The 21,053-nt window shown below is 46.8% G+C and overlaps 1 protein-coding gene across 7 annotated transcripts in view; it reads right to left on the reverse strand.

Moving 5' to 3' along the window:
* Positions 1-21,053, reverse strand: part of SREBF1 (sterol regulatory element binding transcription factor 1) — an 82,851-nt gene that overhangs the window by 15,726 nt on the left and 46,072 nt on the right. For 5 of the 7 annotated variants that reach the window (XM_069210072.1, XM_069210074.1, XM_069210077.1 and 2 more), the window contains exons 7-15: positions 19,525-19,715; positions 16,971-17,166; positions 15,130-15,314; positions 13,836-14,097; positions 12,817-12,983; positions 11,562-11,730; positions 8,217-8,325; positions 5,085-5,194; positions 3,999-4,131 (exon numbers count right to left, since the gene is read on the reverse strand). In XM_069210072.1, coding sequence (XP_069066173.1) covers positions 3,999-4,131; positions 5,085-5,194; positions 8,217-8,325; positions 11,562-11,730; positions 12,817-12,983; positions 13,836-14,097; positions 15,130-15,314; positions 16,971-17,166; positions 19,525-19,715 — 1,522 coding nt within the window. The remainder of the gene's footprint in view (positions 1-3,998; positions 4,132-5,084; positions 5,195-8,216; positions 8,326-11,561; positions 11,731-12,816; positions 12,984-13,835; positions 14,098-15,129; positions 15,315-16,970; positions 17,167-19,524; positions 19,716-21,053) is intronic. The other 2 variants (XM_069210073.1, XM_069210079.1) reach the window with 1 other exon arrangement.

Genomic DNA, 21,053 nt, shown 5'->3' on the forward strand with positions numbered 1-21,053 from the left:
ATGATTGATTCCCTTGCGGTCTGTCTTAGTCTGTCTGCACACCACAATTCTCTGCCATGCTGTAGGAAACTGGCACTTGTTGCAGTTACCCCCACCCCCACTTTTTGCCTGATATTGATGCTGACTTGACTGAGAGTGTGCTGGGATCCTGCCTAACCAGGTCCCGGCACCAGTGTTCTTTCCCTAAAAATGTACCACTGTTTCCACAATTGGCACACCTCTGGCACACAGATAAGTCCCTAGTAAAAGTAACCAGTGGTACCAAAGGGCCGGTGGCCAGGGAGGGTCCCTAAGGGCTGCAACATGTGTTGTGCCACCATAAGGGACCCCATATCTAACACATGCACACTGCCATTGCAAATTGTGTGTGTTGGTGGGGAGAAAAAGGAAAAGTCGACATGGCATCCCCTTCAGGGTGCCATGCTCACAAAACACTGCCTGTGGCATAGGTAAGTCACCCCACTACCAGGCCTTACAACCCTAAGGCAGGGTGCACTATACCACAAGTGAGGGCATAGCTGCATGAGCAATATGCCCCTACAGTGTCTAAGTCCATTCTTAAACATTGAGGCCCATATTTATACTTTTTGACGCAAAACTGTGCCAACGCAGTTGTGTGTCAAAAAATTTACTGCCGGCTAACGCCATTCCAACGCGCCATGCGGGCGCCTTATTTATGGAATAATGTTAGCCGGCCATGCGGACTGGTGTGCGTAAAAAAAATGACTCACACCAGGCAGCGCCGGCATATGGGAAAATGGGGGTTATGGGTCAAAAAATGGGGCAAGTCAGGTCTGAGGCAAAATTCAGGCCTCAAACCGGTTTGCGCCATTTTTTTTTACGCCCAACCTCCATTGACATGACTCCTGTCTTAGCAAAGACAGGAGTCATGCCCCCTTGCCCAATTGCCATGCCCAGGGGACTTATGTCCCCTGGGCATGGCCATTGGGCACAGTGGCATGTAGGGGGGCCCAAATCAGGCCCCCCTATGCCACAAAAAAAAATCGGAAAAAAATACTTACCTGAACTTACCTTTACTTCCCTGGGATGGGTCCCTCCATCCTTGGGTGTCCTCCTGGGGTGGGCAAGGGTGGCAGGGGGTGTCCCTGGGGGCAGGGGAGGGCACCTTTGGGCTCCTTCCGAGCCCACAGGTCCCTTAACGCCTGCCCTGACCCAGGCGTTAAAAAACGGTGCCCATCAGGCTGTGCGCCGTTTTTTAAGGCCCACCCCCTCCTGTGCGTCAAAATGACGTCAGAGTATAAATATGGGGCACAGGCCTTAAAGTCATTTTTTGGAAGGGAACGCCTACCTTGCATATAATTAATGCAAGGCTGGTTCCCCCTTCCAAAAAATGAGGCACATGGTGGAATTTTGACGCCCGCGGGGTCGGACGTCAAAGTATAAATATGGGGCAGAGTTTGCGCCGATTGTGCGTTTGACGCACATTCGGCGCAAACAGAGTATAAAAATGCCCCCGAAAGTGCAGTGTGGCCATATTAACTATATGGTCTGGGAGTTTGTCAAAACAAACTCCACAGTTCCATAAATGCTACACTGAATACTTGGAAGTTTGGTATCACACTTCTCAGCACAATAAACCCCCACTAATGCTAGTGTGGGATTTATTTAAAAAATGCTCACAGAGGGTATCTTAGAGATGCCCCCTGTATTTTACCCAGTCCTCTAGTGTGGGACTGACTAGTCTGTGCCAGCCGGCCACTAGCAGATGAGTTTCTGACCCCATGGGGTGAGGGCCTTTGTGCTGTCTGAGGCCAGAGACAATGCCTGCTTTGGGTGGAGGTGCTTCATATCTCCCCCCTGCAAGAGCTGTAACACATGGCGGTGAGCCTCAAAGGCTCAGGCCTCGTGTTACAATGCCCCAGGGCACTCCAGCTAGTGAAGATGCCCTCCCATGGACAAGCCCCCACTTTGGGCGGCCAGTTCGGTTGGAAACTTAGGAAAAACAAGGAGGAGTCACCACTTCAGCTGGGACCACCCTAAGGTGTCCAGAGCTGAGGTGACCCCCTCCCTGCAGAATCCTCCATCTTGGTTTAGAGGACAGCGACCAATAGAGAGGAATGTGCACCCCTCCTCAAAAGGAGTGGACACAAGGAGGGTGTAGCCACCCCCAGGGACAGTAGCCATTGGCTACTGCCCTTTGACCCTGTAACACCCCTAAATCTTGTATTTAAGGGCTTTGCTGAACCCAGCTCACCAGATTCCTGGTGACTTACAAGAAGAAAAAGGACTGCTAAGCTGAAAACCCCAGCAGAGAAGGAAGACGACAACTGCTTTGGCCCCAGCTCTACCGGCCTGTCGGCTGCTTCAAAGAACCTGCAAAAAGACCAGCAACGCCTCTAGCAGGCTCAGCTACCTCTGCCAACTCCAGAGGACTGCCATGCAACCAAAACGACCAAGAACTCCAGAGGACAGCGTGTCTGTCTAAAAGAAACCTACAACTAAGGACTCACACCTCACTCCAGATGAGTGAGTCCTGACCGCTGTGCACCCGACGCCCACGGCCCGTGTCCAGGTAGTCCACCCAGCAAGAAAGGACCCCTCCAAACCTCTATGACAATGCCTGAAGAGGGAATCCAGAGGACCCTCCTGACCGCGAGCTCTGGACGAAGATATCCGATGTCTAAAGGACACACTACTCCCGCAGCCCCCAGGCCTTGGAGAAACTGACCTCCAGTGTAGCATTTACCGGCAGGTGGCCCTCTTCCCCATCCAGCCAGTGGTTTGCCCGAGAAGCCCCCCAGGACCTCGTCTGCAGACTCGAAGTGACCCCCAGGGTCCCCCCATAGAGTTGTATTTAAAACCCGATGGTCTGTTTGCACCCTGCACCCGGCCGACCCAGTGCAGCTAAGGGTGTGTGTTTGGTGCCTACTTGGGGCCCTCTAGTTCTCTCTTGAACCCCCCCCTCGTCTGCCCTTCAAGTCGCAGGTACTTACCTGCTGACTGACCGGATTGAGAGTACCCCGTCTCTCCAGGCGCCCACATTAATTTGGTTCCTCTTAGACCTCTGCACCCGACCGGCCCTGTATTGCTGGTGGTGGGTGTTTGGGGTTAACTTGAACCCCCAACTGCGGACTACCTAAAACCTGGAGATAGGAACTGTAAGTTGAATACTTACCTGTAAACCTGAACTATCATTTCCTCCCCTAGGAACTTTTGAAAATTGCAGTGTCCACTTTTAAAATAGCTTTTTGCCACTTTAAATAAAACTGTATACATTGTCAATTCTATTCAAAGTCGTGATTATATATATGCAAAGTACCTTACTTTTTATGTACTTACCTGCAAATTGAATCTTGTGGTTCTGGAAATAAATTAACAAAACATATTTTTCTATATAAAATCATTTTGGTCTGGAGTTAAGTCATTGAGTGTGTGTTTCTTCTATTGCTTGTGTGTGTGTGCAACAAAGGCTTAACACTACCCTCTGATAAGCCTAACTGCTCGACCACACTACCACAAGTACAGCATTAGTATAATCTATTTTCGTCTTTGTCAAGCCTCTGGGAAATCCCTGGACTCTGTGCACACTATATCTCACTTTGATTTTGATATATTATATACAGAGCCAGCGTCCTACACATGTCCTTTGGGTATTCTCAGTTCTAATACTTATTTCTTTTGCCCTTTCTTGTCAAATCTTTTTATTGAGCTTTAACATAGTCAAACAACATAATTAATCAACCAAGCAAGGTACATAAGTCGCTAATAGCGAGGCCTTCCATCTCAATTCTCAGTTCTCAAGTAAAGCATTGATAGGATGCAATTACCTCTTTTCCCTTTTTCTTGCCTTTTGATACATTACCCTATCTCTAATAGGCAATCTCCTGTCTCAAGGGTTATTACTCGAGGAGATATTTCTCGCACTCACTGTATTACCTCACCAAGACCCTCCACCTGCTTCACATCATCTTTCACATTATGCTCTGCCTTCGACAAAGGTGTTCCAGTGCCTATCTCAAAGACAGACTAGTACTCACTCAGTGGCATAGAGGGTCTTTGGCATGTATTCCACCAGAGGATACAGTCTTTCTGCTGCTTCATCATCTCCCTGGAACCAATTAATTGCCACGATGATGATGGAAGCCCACCACTTGGCAATGGGATCTGTGCCTGCAGGAGACAGAGGAGCAAAACAGATTAGCAATTGCTGCAAGTGGAGTGGATTAGGTCAAGAAGGGACAAATATACAGAGAAAATGGAGGAATGAGCTTGGAAGTCAGTGCACGGAAGTACGCTTAAGTGGCCTGCAAGAATGTATGTATGTGCCCCACATATACTCCAATACAGAAGAGAGCAAATGAGCAGAAAAACAGATCCCTAATTACCTAGGCACTGCAGGTCTTCAGTACAGCAGGTCATATTGCTAATAGTGATTTGTGCTCCAACACACACCTCTCTCTGACTTTACAGTAGCAGGTAATGCTCTTACATATGATGCACACCCAAGAGTACAGGTTGGTCCAAGATTGACATCACTGAGGTAGGTAATCTGCTCTCCTTTGACCTACACCCAAAAACGATAGGCCAGATCCTGTGTACCATTACTATGGCAGACCATTACTATGGCAGGCACTACAGCAAAAACAGCCTGTCCCAAATGATATCATTATCACGCCAAATACCCGTCCACCTGTGCTGCGCTACTCCTATTGTATACCAGATCCTGTGTGTGTTCACTGAGAGATAACTTCTCACCTGTGATGCATGCCCAAGAGCACCGGCTGGTCCCTGAGTAATTGCACTGCAACAGGTAAAGTTCTCTCTTGTGACTGATACCCCTAAAGCAGGTCGACCCTGGGAAACATCACTATTTGAGGTACCTCCACACACGCAGCCTGCCCCAAGTGACATCACAATCATGTCTGACACTTGTTCACCTGAGTAGCATGCCTCATAATGCACACCAGATCCAGTGGGTGTTCCCTACAAGTACTAATGTTCTCACCTGTGATGCCCAAGCGTACGCTTCCCTGTGTGACGTGAGTATAACAAGTCATTTACTCCTGTGTCCAAAGCACAGGACGGACCCTGTGTGACATCACAGGGGCAGGTAATGTTCTCACCTGTGACGCATGCCATGCTGGAGCTGATGGAGAAGCTGTGGTTGGTTGTACCTGCAGCATCTGAGAATCCATTCAGTAACTGCAGATATTCTAGGGCATCTGAAAACTCCCTGCACAGGGTAAGAAAAAAATATACGATCAGGCAGAAGTACCCAAACCTGTATGCACAAACAAACCACTACCCATGAACCATGAAGAAAAGGTGTCCAATCTCAGATCACCATAGCTAAAAAGCAACATTACATTCTCAGTCTGGTTCCAGTTCAGGGAGATGTGGAATAACTACAATTTTTCAATTTCTGGAAATACAAGTTAATCATCAGAGACAGGACGTTTGAGTTGAAGGAGTGTTTTGACTACCAAAGGTACACGGGTTATTGTATGCAGTCTCAAAGTCAAAAACATGGATCACTTGATTTTCAATAATGATGCCCTACAGGGGCATTAAAGCATCCAGAGCTGAGGTGCAAATTAGTGTAAGCATATTTAGGCATGTTCCCCTGATACTCCCAAAGCATGAATTAGGGCTTTGGCCCTATACAGACCAAAGGCCCATTTCAGGTGCTGGAGAACTACAGATTCTCAAAGGTTTAGCGTCGGTTTGGCGTTGCTTTTGTAACGCTAAACTGATGCAAAAAATGTTTGGCATTCACAAACCAACGCAAATAGGTATTTGCGTTGGTTTGTGTGGCACAGTAACGGAAAGCAGCACAAAACGCTGCTTTGCATTACTTTGCATCAAGGTAGCGTTACATGGGTGGTACATGGGGGTACCCGTGCTACCAACCAAGCTTTTTGATGCTAAACCCTATTCTGAAACACCAGAAGAAAGGGTTTAGCCCCAAAAATGAATGCCTTTGAAAAGCAGGTGCTAAACAGAGAAAGGTTTTTATTTCTCCCTGCTTTTCTGACTCTGCGTGTGTGCTGCACTGTACAGCACACATACAAAGTAGGAAAGCATTTCCTGTTTTCTAGGCATAGTATGTTGTACAGGAATGGTACCCTTCCTGTATCGGAAGGGTACCCTTCCTGTACAAACCCTATGCTAGTCTCACACACCCTAGCACTATGGCGCAAAGGTGTGGCAACGGCACACGGCAGCTGAAATCAGCGTCAGCGCTAGGGAGAGGAGAGGAAAGAGCCACATCTATGTGAATATGGCGCTCTCCAGGTCTCTCCTAATCCCGCAGCGCAGCACAGATTTTTTGGCTGCTGCACTAAATTGTGTGATATGTTTCAGAATCTGGGCCTTAGTCTTAACACATCTCTGTCGACTATAACGGTTATTCCATCCTTTGTGCCCTGAGGCTGGCTTAATGGCATGAGGCGCTCAAGAAGTCCACAAAGATTAAAACAAAGTATAAAAGGAAGTAAACTGACAATGTGGCAAGGTACACGAAACTTTATCACAAGCTAAAAATAAATATGCCCTAAAGGATGGCAAGCAAAGAGGCGCCCACTGATAATGGAGGGTTAGGCTAGCCAATTAGCATCACTGTTGTCATGTCTTAGAAACAGTGGTCACAATGAAATTCATTAACAGCAGACCACTACAAGGCTTAATCAAATGACCTTCCTCAGTATCAACAAGAACAGTAATTCTGAGAGTGGGAATCAGTCTTTTGGCACCGGTTATTAACATGATTAAAATTATCTGACCATGAAAAAAACAACCAAAACAACCACGGAGTCTCCAATCTAAATAGCATGAATAGTCTATGATTGCGTCCGCTTAAGTCCAGCAGTGCTGCAGCCGAAGACTTGCAGGTTTCACAACATTCCTTGAGAAAATTTAAGACTAGCGAGGGCATTAAGAATTTCCTAGGTAAGCTAAGGAAGTTGACAGCATTGTTCCTAAGGTTGGCCTAGCAGACCCTAGTGCTGCATTTTACTAAGTGTACAAAAGGCCTTGACTCAAGAAGGACATTCAGGCAAAGAGTGAGATGTTAGTGCAGGTCTCCTCTCTCACAGAACAGGTAGATTCTCAGATTCCTGATGAGCATTTTCTGTAAACAAGCAGATCCACCAAGACCAGACAGCCGGGCAGTTTCACAAACACCAGCCCACACCATTCTAGGTCATCATCCAGATATTCTCAATGACATAGTCCAAGTCCGCAAATGACATCACACCCCATCTTTGATGCGTAAAGCACGAGGTGATCTTGCAGCTCCTGGTATTTTAATAAGTGGATGCTTGGCATATTGTAAACTGTAAGTAGATTCATGAAACCAGGGACATGATTTACTTGCTAAACAACACCCCCTGTGGTCACCCCTCTGACTTCCCAATAACCATTAACTAAATCCATCAACAATTGAGAATAGTGTCATGTATACCAGAAAGGTATATGACACTTAAATTTCGAAACCCCAGGTTGTCTATTAGTATTTTACAACATGTGCTAAAGTACCTGCCTGGTCTTGAGCTTTCAAATACTTTGGAAAGTTAGATCTTAAAAAACCTTCTCAGACTCAGAAAACTACGTAAAAATGCTTTGAAAACTGGCATATCCCACAGACTGGAAGAAAGAAGGGTCAGGCAGTTGCTTCGACAGCACGCACATGATTTTTCACTATGATCTCGTAGATGGAGTAATTTGGAAATAAAGATGAAACTACAATTTGACACATGTAGTGCACTTACTCTGCAACAAGGGAACAGTTTTGTGGCCATTCTTTCTCCCCTTTGGATAGATAAGTATTTTACTAACATACAATATTGTATATAATAAAACCTTATAAAAGAAAACTGTTTATCCCAGCCATGCCTAAAATGGAAATATGAACTGTTGGTGTTCACTATTCCAGGAGTTCTCATTTGCTATTAATACTTTCCCATTAAAATTACTTCACCATTTAGAGTGTTTTAAAAAAAAACCTTTTTCTCCTTAACTAACTTTCTTAAAACTTTTAATGCAAAGTCATCTATTACTCTGACTTTATGAGCATTTCAAAGACTAAAGCATCTACACCTTGGACCATATGAACCACCTTAGGCTTAAACTGTCCACAGCAACAGCCTTTCCCATTTCTGTTGATTATGTGGCACGACGCGAGCAGCCCCTGCTCGACATGCTCCGATTCCCGCGCCCTCCACAAGCCGTGGAAAACAAGACCCCTCTCCACTTACCCTTCTCCTTCGGCAAGAGGTTTGGTCTGCTCTGGTTTCGCCACACAGTATAAGGCTTTCTCAAGAAGGTGTTCCCGAAATGCCTGAGTGACCTGGGCCAGTGGGTCCACTGCACAAGAAACAGAAAAAAAAATATTAGCCACAACAACGATAAAAAAACTAAATAAGCTAAGGAAGACAGGCATCATAATCCACATGCTACCAGCGCCACTGTAGATCCCTGCACAGCATCACCTATCCCAACACCTCTCTCTGCATCCCAAAGAAACTCAGAATTGGACCCTTCTTCCCTGACCAGTGGACTAAAAATTGAACCTTTGAAAAATCATCCAAGGACCACCGACAACACTACTCAGACCTACTACCCTTAGCGTCACGTTACACATAGCTGTGGATATGCAGACCTAAACTGACAATATGCCATTTTCCTTTAATATCCAGAGATAAAGCTTGGGAACATGCTGGTGATCTAATCCAGTGTTGCTGAACAAATGGCTTTAGTGGGCGCCTGATCATCTTTCAAAGAGGTAGACGTGCATTTCCATAGATTTCTGGTGTAAACACTGGTTAAAGTACTACAGGGAGGGAGTCATTTTTTATGACCTGCCACACACAAGTCAATAGATTTCCCTGACATATACAGAATTAAGCAAAGAAACAAAGTCAAGAATATAACTACAATTTCTGAAATTGTTAAAAGTGTTGGGGAGTATGTAAGGATAAAGTGTGTCTACGAAGGTACTTCGACTATTTTATTTACCGTATATATTTAGCACAGATGTTCAACCTCTGAGCTACAGAGCGCTTTGCTTAGTATATGCATGCTGTAATCAGTTAGAACAACTTGCATTCCCCTGGTCCCAAGGCACTTAAAATACGTCTGAACCCAATGGTGGAAAAAACAACCTAAGGTGGATTCTACGTCCTGTTGCATTGTGGGTTTTGGGGGAGGTACTACAAGTCACTCACTTTGAAACCTCTTCTTTGAACAACAATATGCAATGTCTGCACCCAATGCTAGATGGCAGGAGTGTGCATTCATGACAGTAGGGGGTGGAGACATCTTTTAATCGTTTACACTGCAGGATGCATCGCAAATGCAAACAATGACAGGTTTAAGTGCAGCTGACAAGAATATGATATCTGTCTAGAGGAGTGTTTCAGTCTCACAGGTGCCTGGTTCTAGAGAACTGAAAGGTCAGGCAAGTCTTTGAAGGTCAGATTATACGAGTACCATGAGGGTGTGGACTGGATCTGTGAGACTTTGCAGGTTGTTGCTGAGGTCTCTGATGGTGTGAAGTATATTGATGAAAATCTTAATGACTGCAGGGGATTCCTTAACAGTGTGGCATGGGTGGGAGAACAAGGCACTAGAAGTGGTGAGAACACTAAACAAACACTTAGGTCTATGGCCTGAGTTACAGAGGTGGTGTAGGGGTCTACCTTTACTTGTGGAATGCCCTGCATGTGGTGGTTGCATATGGCTTTTAGGAAATTGGCATTCGGCTGTGCCTTTGATGATTTTCACCCTCACAATTTAGTTGTCCAGAGTATCTCTCAACGTTGCTCTGCTCAAGGATGCTTTGGGTTTGTGGGTCTTGGGGGTGAATGGGATACACATGTTGATGAAGAAGATTAACTAACCCTTGAAGGGTTTGTCTTGTGTAAAGAGGTCAGAGACAGCTGAGAGAGCTTGTTGAAGTGACCCATAGAAGACACTTTTTAATAATATGGAGGAGATTTCAGTGGGTTTCTGTTAGTTTTGTTGTTAATGAGGGGTTACTGAATGTGTGGTGAGGAAAGAGGTGGCTGGGCTGGTGGCAGTCAGCTGAGGCAAGTGAGACTGCATGGTGAGGAAATGGTAGGTCAATGTGCTCCCTTTTTGGGTGTGAAACAGTAATGAGGTTGGTTGAGTTGACAGAAGCCAGATCACATTTTCTAGTTAGGTCAGAGGAATACCTATTGGCAGTAGACTATTAACAGTAAAGGATACAAGAAGGTCTGCAAATTTGTCTGCATCAGTGCAGGAGACGCAGGTAGTTGTGAAAGTTCAGGTGCAGAGTGAGGAGCGGGGGAATGTGGAAGTGTTCTGAGGATCAAGTATTTCAGGGGATGATAACCAAATCCTGACATGTCTCATGGAGCTGTTTCTCTTGTATCACACTATCATCAGGCCCCCTTGCCTTTGTGCACATTCCAGCCACACGTGTTTCAGAAAGCCATATCTATTGTAGTGTACCTCCCATCTGTGTGTAAGTTTTACACATATCCAAATGTACAAGGACGTCCATACCTTTGTCTGTGTTTCAGGCATCCCCACACATGGCAGTTGCTCCCCACTTCTTTGTATGTTTCAGACAATCGTGTTTTGAGATAGTCATACATGCTTTAGTAGTTACGTAGTGGTACATTTCAGTCAGTGACACATGTACAAGTGTGTCTGTGACTTTGTGTTCCAGGCAGTCCTATGTTTGCCAGTAGCAACCCTTCTTAGTGTATGTTTCAGACAGACACTCTTGTACCAGTGTGTCACTGTGTTTGTATATTTCAGACGGTCAACCATGTTTGAGGTGGGCATACTTGCTACAGTGTTTTCCGACTTGTGAAAACATTTAGGCCTTCATTACAACTTCGGCAGTCTTTTACAAAGACCGCCGAAGCTGCGGGCGCCAGTATACCACCAGTGCTGGCGGTATATCTGGCTCCCTAATATGACTTTTCCGCTGGGCCAGCGGACGGTAACAGTGTTTCCGTCCACTGATCCAGCGGAAAAGTCACATAAACATTGCAGCCGGCTCGTAATAGAGCTGGCGGCAATGTTGATGTGCAGCGGGTGCGGTGAAATGCGGGATGGGGCTGTGCCTGGTGGCCCCTGACCTGCCCATGCCAAGTGCATGGGAAGTGCAGGGGCCCCCAGGGGCACCCCGAGTCCCCCTTACCGCCAACCTTTCCATGGCGGTGTTTACCGCCGTGGACAGGCTGGTGGTTGGGGATTATGACCGCCAGGCAGAAGCCTGGTGGTATGTTGGAGGGGCCGGTGGTATGGCCGTGGCTAATGCACCACGGTCATAATAGCTGGCGGAACACTGCCAGCCTGTTGGCGGTGTTACCGCCAGATTACCGCCGGCCGCCAGGGTCGTAATGAGGCCCTTAATGCCAATTTATATGCACAAACATGTCCCTTCCTGTGTTTCATCACAAATGTGCCACAAAGTCACTGATTTCGTGTGTTTTTAACAGTGGCACATGTGCCAATGTGTGACTGAATTTGTGTTTGTTCCAGATGGTCATGCATGTTGGATTGCGTGTGCTTCACACCGTCACATATGTGCTAGTGTGGCCTACCTAGGTTCCCGGCCGTGCTGTAGATGCTGTCTCGCGGAGCACTCTTCACAGCCCAGTCCCCATCCACAAAGAAGCGGTGCCCAAGAGGGTGGCAGAGCCACTGCATAGCCGGGGGGATGGTGCCGCTCTGGGAGAGGCAGACCTGACGGGCACTGCTCAAGAAGAAGCGCTGCGAGGAGAAGCACACACAAGATTAGGAGCAGAGAATCAGGGCTCAACACTAATCACATGCAGGAAGTATATTCTGCTCAGAAATGATCTATGTGGAATCAGGGAATGATCCGCTGAATGTGGGATCAGTCGTGGTTCTTGTACATTGTAAGTAGGCGGCTGCAGATGTTATTTAGCTGACTGGGGCACCAACATGACCGCCATCTTTAGATCAATAAATGGTTTACATGAGGCACTCTTGAAGCTGTTTTCATATATGGACTGGTTGCATTGCTGTGAGCTGGCTTGGGATCCATAAAAACCTAAGAATCCCGTTCTTCTCCTGGGACACCTTCTACTGGGCGTTCACACACACACACACACACACTGACACAGGCCCCTGTGATGGGTGGCCTGGTGCTGAGCAGTGGTAAATGGGGGCAGGGGTTGTTCTCTGTGTGGGCGGTGGGGCAGGAGACGGTGTGAAGGATCGGGGAAAGACAGGTGGGGGACACTGCACGCCCCCTCTTGCTGTAGAAAGAGGTCAGAGGGGGCCAGCACCGTACCCTGCTACTCGTGAAGCTGAAGCCTCAACCAATTTTAAGGGCAGGAGTTTATAGATGGTAAAATTGGGCCCAGTGTCTCCGGAATGTGTTGGGTTGGGCGGAATTCAACACAAGAAATCGGCTCCACCCGAAGAGTAATCCGTCTATTATTAGAATTTATAAATAAACCTTGGTAAATAAAAGGGGATGTAAGAAAAAAGAAATTTCCTAACTCCCTTCATAGCAATATTTTGCCCCCAAAAACAAAAAACCTGCAACTACATCACTCAGAGCCTATGGTAGCAATAGTTTCCAGAATAAGTGAACTTTAAACATTGCAACTGGGACAAAATTGTCCTCACTTCGGTACTTCTAATGCACTAAAACAGAAAGATATGAGTGCTGGTTTTCCTGAGATGACTGCAGCTACAAAGAAAGCACACATTCTGTGTGCACAACCACTGTCAGCCCCAGCACTACAGCTCACTAGCGCAGACTATGGACACCCAGACACCAATCAAGCACAACTTTAAATACTCAGCCTTGCATGACACACTCACCGCCAAGAAATGAAACCTGCGATGAAGGCTGGTCTTGATCCGCAAAGCTGCCGCCACGTATATTTCAGCAAGGGTCGCCACAGTGATGGTGTCACCGGCGCACTCGGCCAGATTCACAGCACTCAGGGCCATGTTGATCGCAGACAGATCACGCCCAACATGCTTTCCTGAAGAATGAGAAGAGGGCTAACTGGTGCCCAAGCAAGGCTGCATTTCTCTGCTCCAGCACATGCTGTCATTAGTGAAAGGAACCAGTATCTACCAGGAATTCCCTACGCTGAAGAGGCTGAGCATGCAATTACAAATAATCAGAATTCTTAGGTTCCTGGCTTCTTTTTGCATTTATGTTAACCTTTCCCGATATGACACACATTGTGGTTTGTTAAGTTTTTTGTAAATAGGGGGCACATAAGTGGTGGTTTTCAGAATTACAGTTTATTTTACCTCATCAATAAAACACTAGGCCTTATTTATAGTTTGGCCAATGAAGGACATCCGTAAAGAAAGGCAGTGGATGTACTGTATGCCCAGTTAGATTACAAAGAGGCATAGTACACTCTAAACAGGGCAGACATGTGTTTGTTGACTGTCCACATCCGCCAAACTTTAAATAAGACCTGATGTTATGTTCTGGACATTTGGGTTGTGCTAAGGCCATGCTGGTTGCTGTGCGGTGTACGTGTGTGCACCCGCTAGTGTGTGTATGGCTGTAAGTGCATGTGTGTGTACCCGCGCCTGTAATCCAGTTCTGAATTAGGCGCTGAGCTAGCAGGACTCTACCATATTTAGGAAACGTAAACAGTTTGTATGTTGACAGGACACAATGATTCATGTGATGGGACTGAAATAAAATTACTGGATTCTGACAGATTTAGAGGAGGTTGTAGGCTACCCTCGCTTCCACTGAACACCCTGGGCTGAAGTACCAGATTACAATGAGTTGTAAAAGAAAATCCCTGGATACAGTGTTACTGTGACGCGGAGTTATGTGATCAACATATGCCCACTCCTCTCAGTACCTGTCATGTGCAGCTGGTGCAGTTTGTGGTAGACCAAGGCAGCATCTCGAGAGCTTTTGCGTACGTCATCCTTCAACTCCTGGTCCCTCCGGAAGCCGCCGGCCCGGGCGGCCATCCAGCGTCCCACCCACAGCCGCTGCAACACATGGCGGATCAGGTTCCACATCAGGCTGCAGCTCAGGTCCAAGTTGGATGTGGGAAGCGGGCGACCCAGGGCCCTCAGCGCAGTCCACAGGTTCTGCGAGGCCTGAGCAAAGTCACCCTGCAAGGGAAGGAGTAACAGTTCTTTACAACAACTGCCCTAAATGCTGAGAAATTAAATTGACATGCTTTCACTTTTCAAAATACTTTTAGGATCAAATTGTCAGTCTCTTTCACATTTTTCACAGAAAGAAGGTATTTTTCTGATACATCCCACTTTAACTTTAGATTATATGTGAGGCACTTCCTTCTGTTGATGTATATATTTTGGTTAAGCACCATTGTTAACCTTTGTTATGATATACTTGTTCTTGCACACCCTTTTGCTAACTGGAGGAATCCTACGGTATCTTTCCCTCCTATTGGGAGGTAACACCCCCCTCCTCCTGTTCGAAGACATTACATTACATTACCCTCTAAAAGTTCAGATTTATCATACCGTGTACCATCCTCCTGTTAGGAACTAAGGGCTAGATGTACCAAAGGATTTGACCCATTCTGTGTCTATGGGAAAAAGCTTTCGTACATATGGCCCTAACTGTGGTACGAACCCTTTCTTCTGGAAGGCATATCAGGGTACACGTTCCTTGTGTTGGGCGGTATGCAGTGGAAACCAGTTGTTCGGTTTGAAGGCATATTCCCAAACAGCCTTCTCCCATTGACAGGTATGACCTTTCTAGCATTCCTCATTAGGTTGGATGGAGTATTATGGGGCACACTCACCCCCTGCAGAGGTATATTGTAGTACACTTTCACCCGGTTGAGACGTCTAATAATCTCCACCCTTCTCCTGCAGTGAGGTATATTATGGTACACCTTTTTCCTGTAGGAAGACATATTTTGGTGCACACTTGCCTGTTGGGAGGTATAATATGGTACACCACCTTTGCAGGGGTTTATTCCGGGCCACCATCCTCATGTAGAGAGGTATATTATAGTACACCTCCACCTTTTACAAGGTGTAATGGGAACACCTGCATCCTTCCCAGATGTATGTTGATATACCCATCTCATGTACATGTTGGCTGTAGCTCCTCCCCTCATTGACCACATCCAAGCACACAACTCTTAAACTTCTGGGCATGGTACTTACCCTGGCCAGGTCGAAGTCCGCCTGCTTGCGATGGCGCCAGAAGAGGACCGAGGGCTCCGAGTGCAGCCGGGTGACAGGCTCGCCGTACACAAAAAGCCTGGCAAAGACGCCCAGAATCACCACAATATTGATCAGCCAAAGCAGCAGAGAGGACAGAAGCCAATCGGACCACCCACTGGATTCTGCTGAAGGAAGGAGCACAAACCCCACCAAGGCTTATTTATAAGAGTCTCATTTCAGTCGCAGGTGCCCTGTGGTGGGCACATTCTCACAAGGGAAGGCGCCTGTTCTAGTACACAAATTTCATTGTCCCAGTGCTAGCAGCATGCAGCGGGGAAACTGAGGCACAGGTACCAAGGTACAAGCAGAGGTAACACAGGCCTCCAATGCACAGACAGAGGTAACGGAGGCACAGGGAGAGGCTACAGAGGTACAGATAGAGGTAATGGAGGCTCAGACATGTGGCAGAGGTAACGAAGGAACAGACAAGTAAAGAGGCACAGAGAGGGACAACAGAGGCTCAGGGAGACGTTGGAGAGGCACAGAGAGAGCTCATGGAGGCCAGACAGCTGTGGCAGAGGAACAGGAAGAGGCCGCAGAGGCACAAGCAGAGGTGAAAGAGACCCGCAGAGAGGCTGCAGAGGCACAGGCAGAGGAACAGGAAGAGGCTGCAGATGCACAGGCAGAGGTGAAAGAGGCACACAGATAGGCGGCAGAGGCAGGGGTTAGTTATGGAGGCACAGACAGAGGTAACAAAGACACAGAGGGACCAGATGCACAGACAGAGGTAACAGAGGAACAGAGAGAGGTGGCAGAGGTAACGAAGGGACAGAGAGAGGGAGCTCAGGTGACAACAAAGGTACATGATGCACGGACAGAAACACTGAGATCTACACAAAGGGCCATGAGACAGAGGTAAGGGAGGCAGACAGAGAGGTACCCGAGGTACAGACAGAGGCAACAGAGACACAGACAGCGGGACCAGAGGCAAGGGTAGCCGAAGCGCCACCAGAGGTATCTCATGTGTAGGAGACTTGCCTGCTTTAACAGTAAGACTTCTCTCTTCAAATATTGGTACCTTATACAACTCATCTCATCTTGACTTACTAATCTCGCCCCAACCCCATTTCATTCCCTTTCCCCGGAGTCTCAGAGCATTCATATTTGTCACCTCGCCCTCCTCTGTGACGCTCTCCTGTCTCTTCTCCTAGTGTGAGTCTCTCTCTCTCCTCCCCCTGTACTCTTTCCTCTAGCCACTCCGAGCCTGTCACTTCTCCCACTCTCTCCGCCTGCCTCCTTCTCCCTCCCCAAACCAGTGTCTCTCCCTGTCCAGTCACTCTCTCTGCTGCCATTCTCCTCACTCAGCTTCCCAGTCTCGCTCTAACCGAGAAACTCTCTCTCCCCTGGGGGTCCGTCTCCTGCTGCGCTCTTTCTACTGGTTCCAGGTGCTCCCACAGCCGACCGCATCCTGCGCCTTTCTTCTGAGCCAGCGTGGATGTTGAGTTTCAAGTGTAAAATGCTTTAATAAAGTTTAACCCAACTATCCCCCTTTTGGTATTACTGCTAAGGTAAGAACTAGGGGTGGAATCTGTAGGAAGTCTGCTAAGCGCAGCGGATGGATGTACACTCCAAAAAGGCGACAGGACATCCACCAAACTCTAAATCAGGTTCAAAGTTTGCTCCAATCATGCAGAATCAGAAGAAGGCGCAGACACACACGGTTCCTCCACATCTCTACCGTGCCTTCAGTTTTGTGAGACAGTTCACACACATTTGCGTCCGCTAACTCGTACAGTGGTCTGTATGAAGCCAAATGAATGAATAAATAAAGGCCTTGTTACCTGTGGTATCCATGCCCAGCATGCTCCTGCTAGCGCCATGATAGTCTGCACTCTGTGCTGAGCCCAAGCTGGTGATGCTCCCAAAGAGAAAGGACAGAGGGTTGAAGGAGAGGCACAGGAACACAAAGGCACACAGCGCCATCCGCGAGCGGTCCAACATTCCGAGGCTGGTGGGGGACGGCACCTCCTGCTTCACCTTGAAATTGAGACAAGGCATTGGAGTTAGGATGGATGTTGACAGAAAAGAGGACAACTGTACCAGAAGTTTGGGGTAGCAGGGAAAACTCACGTAACACCAAACCGTGCTCCTCCATTAAGTAGTTTGATAAATTACAACATATGGTAAAAACTACAACGCTACTGGCGGAACGGCTTTTCCAGCACAACATTGAGATTGTCTGATTAAAGGCACTTACGCAGGTAGACCACCACACACTGCTAAAGATAAAGAGAAACAAATGTATCTGTCCCAGTTTTTTTACACGCAGACCTATCTGTGCGGTCTGGACAAATCGGGGCCCGCTCTCTACAGAGGTAGGTTCCCCTAGGAACATGCCAGGTCTAGTCCGGAGAACACCGACCTCGAGACACCCTTTAGAGGCCAGCTGGTCTGGTCCCACTATCCCATAAAAACCCATGGATGTTATTCAACAGGTATGGGACTGAGGAATCTAACCTGGCCTATCCTGGTCTGTAGTCTATGATTGATGCAGAGACATATACTGGATTGGGCTGATGAAAGTTTCAGTGAATTAATACTTTGACTACTTTGTGTGTAGGATGTTGGAAGCTGTGGCTGATAGGCCAAATACCTGTTGCTGATATGGCATATTAGTGACAACTTACCTGTAACCTTAAAGTATAAAAAGGGGCTCCTTTCTTAGTACCATCTACAACAGTGACAAGGCCAAGACCCACTTGACCCGTGGGTTAGGAAGAGGCCCACACAGATGGATTAAAGAAAAGTCTTCTTTATTTAAGATAAAGGACTAATTATTATGATGGATTCTACATGCCACGCCACAAGCAGCAACCTCCTCAGCCCTCTGACATTAATTACTTGTTCACAGGGAACTCTCACAAATCCACAACATCAGCAAAAACTCCCAGGGAGGTATCTGGAAAACTGAGCCAGGCCTGGGGCAGTTATCTTTTTCAAAGAACATAGCTAGGAAACAGGGGTACCAAACCATATGAGATATGTCAAGAACAAGACACTTCTTATTGAACCGTCCTGTATAGACAGATGTGTGGACAATAGGAACACTAAAGTGCAGTGCCATTACCAGGCGGTGATGGCTACAGGACAGGAGTAAATCTAAGTCTGAGGCAATTCCCAAGTACAAGGAACACATTCAGGAAATGAGCAGGTCTGTGCTGAGACCCCTAACCCAGGTGAGATATCTAGAGGACAAGGTAAATGTGGTGGGGTAGATGTAAGAAGGACAAGAAGAGATGTTGGTGTTCTTACACAAGGCATATCTAGAGAAAAAGACCAGGCCTGGTGCGGGTGCACAGTTACAATAGCCCTGGGCAGGTCTTGTGCAAGAACAATAGCCTTCAGGGGCTTTCTAGAGAACCGATCAGCTCATCAGGATGCAGGTAAGGCTAGAGCAACACTGGAAAAACTGTGTTTCATGTCTTGTTTCAGTTTGTGTGTTTACATGTGTAAAGCATGTGATGTACCACTGTCAGAAATTGTGTGTTCTTTGCCTTATTATTTTATACTTGTCTATCACCACAAGTCCCTCCAGCTTTCAAATGCAGGGTGGGACTAAACTACACAATCTCAAAAGAAATGGCCCACAGCATTTCTCTGTCAGAGGAGGCCACTTAGGTTTTTCACTAACAGGCACGTGGTGATCAGTGGCCTAAATGTACTGTGCTCACGCAAAGAATAACTTTCCATCAAAACATGCAAAGAGAAATAGGGGGCAACAAAGGGCTTTCAAACAGTCCTCATTATAAGTTCACTAGGAATAATTTGGATGTGAATGCTATTTAAATTTTGTGTCAGATGGGACAAGACAATGCTAAATTTTGATAGTCAGATAACGCCCTTTTCCACAGCATCAAAATAGATCACCCAATACCGCCCTATATAAAGACCTTTTAGAACTCCTAATAGGCTGTGCCACTCAACACTGTTCTACCCCAAGTTTTCCACACAGAGAATCAATTTTATAAACCTATGTTTTTACACATGGCATGGAGATATATGCAAGTGTAATATCCCATTTGTTATGTACGTCTGTAAGTGATACAGTAAAGGGAATTAGTTATTGCTTAAGATGTGCAACATATTAATTGTGTTTTTTAGCAGCCAGGGTTTTCTAACACCTAACTGGATGTTTCCAATTGTTTTATCGAATTTGTATGGACATTAGATGAACTTTAAACCTAATGAAAAGTAAACAAATTAATAAATGCTAGTTTCACATTCAGGACAAAATTTGTAACGCAATTTCACCAGCGCAGTCTATGCTAGAACTGCGCCCAATTTCACAGAAAAGACGCAAGCATGTAAGAGTCGCTGCAAGTGCCTCCCACTTACGCCCACTTTAGCATCCTCGAAGAAGGGGCTCTCTGGCTCAGAGTCACTGCTGCACTGGGACACAGAGCTGCCGTTGGATGGGGAGCCGATGTCAGACGGCGGAGGGGTCAGGACATCCATCATTTCAGGTTTAATACCCTCTGCTGGATCCACGCCGCTACCACCGGATGCAACCAGGTCTTTCAAGGACTCTGCAAGAGGATAAATAAACGTAAAAACCATGCACCACATTTACAAGCCCCGCGCGCTGCTGGTGCGTCACTTTTTTTGATGCTCCAACAACGCAGATTGCAGACCTAAATCTAGGCCATGGAAAGCCACTTTGCCTGGGTTTTTATGGCCTCATAAATAGGGAGTAAGGCAAAGCAGCGCAGGTCGCTGCTATGCCTTACTCTGCTTCAGGGGTCATTCCATGGTGTTGCAGTGGGTTTTTCTGCCCATGGATTTTGATGCATTCCCAGATTTACAAGGACATGTAAACCTGGGAATGTGTAAAAATCTTATGCCTTCTCAGGGCAGGCGAAACGAGAAGAAATATATTTATTTCTCCTCGTTTTTACCTCTTTCCGAGTGTTTCTGTGCAGGAAGATACCCCCTTCCTGCATAAAAAGAACCCTGCCCGCAAAGGAGGCACCCTGCTCTGGCGCTAGGCAGCCTACACGGCGCCAGCACAAGAGGAACGAACAGGAATTCTCTGTGTTTCATAAATATGGTGCGTTCCTGCCCTTCCCCTGTGGCGCAGGGCAGTGCAGAAAGATAGGTTTCTGCACTGCTCTGCGCCACTGTTATTGTAAATATACCCCCAAGGGTTCATCAGCAAAACAGCCAGGCCCCCGTGATCTGCTTATCTAATGCTTCTCATCGCCTCTCACATACAAACAAATCTCTGGGCTACAGGGGGCTCTCAGTCATTGGACTCAAACTTTGCCACAAACTTCTGGTTCAGTTCTGCAAATAGCATTTTTTTTTGCTTTTCCCACAGCTTTAAATGCACGGCTCTTTTGCTAACCTTTCTCCATGATCCACTTACTGCCTTTTTTGGCTCTTGTAAAGTATTGACGCTGCAGCACGGAGGATCTTTCACGTAGGATCTTGCTAATGTGTTTTCCTTAGTGGTGGAGGAAACCTACAGGGAAACGTAGCTAGTGACAGCTTATAGGAACCACTAAAACTACCTGTACTGCCCATCTGCTGCTTCCACAACACCACTCACTTTACATTCTTCATCTCATTCTGTACTCTTGCACTGCACGATGATCACTCCTCTGCAGCAACCTTGGTACACTCTACCAATGAGTAAAATGTTCCATCATCTACTGAAATGCAGTGCATTTGTGAGCGGGGGCAAGGCTGCACCACATTTGAGATCAAAAACAACAGACCCACACTCTAGATGAGTGACACTTGGAAGCCCTGCAGTGAGAGGCTTGGCATCCAAGTCAGGCTACAATGTACCACTGACATTCCACACAAGAGATAAACATGGCGTAAGGGTCATAGTTGTAGTCATGGACTCAGCCCCTAAGTAT

This window comes from Pleurodeles waltl, chromosome 10, assembly GCF_031143425.1.
Source record: "Pleurodeles waltl isolate 20211129_DDA chromosome 10, aPleWal1.hap1.20221129, whole genome shotgun sequence".
In the NCBI taxonomy this organism is placed as follows: domain Eukaryota; kingdom Metazoa; phylum Chordata; class Amphibia; order Caudata; family Salamandridae; genus Pleurodeles; species Pleurodeles waltl.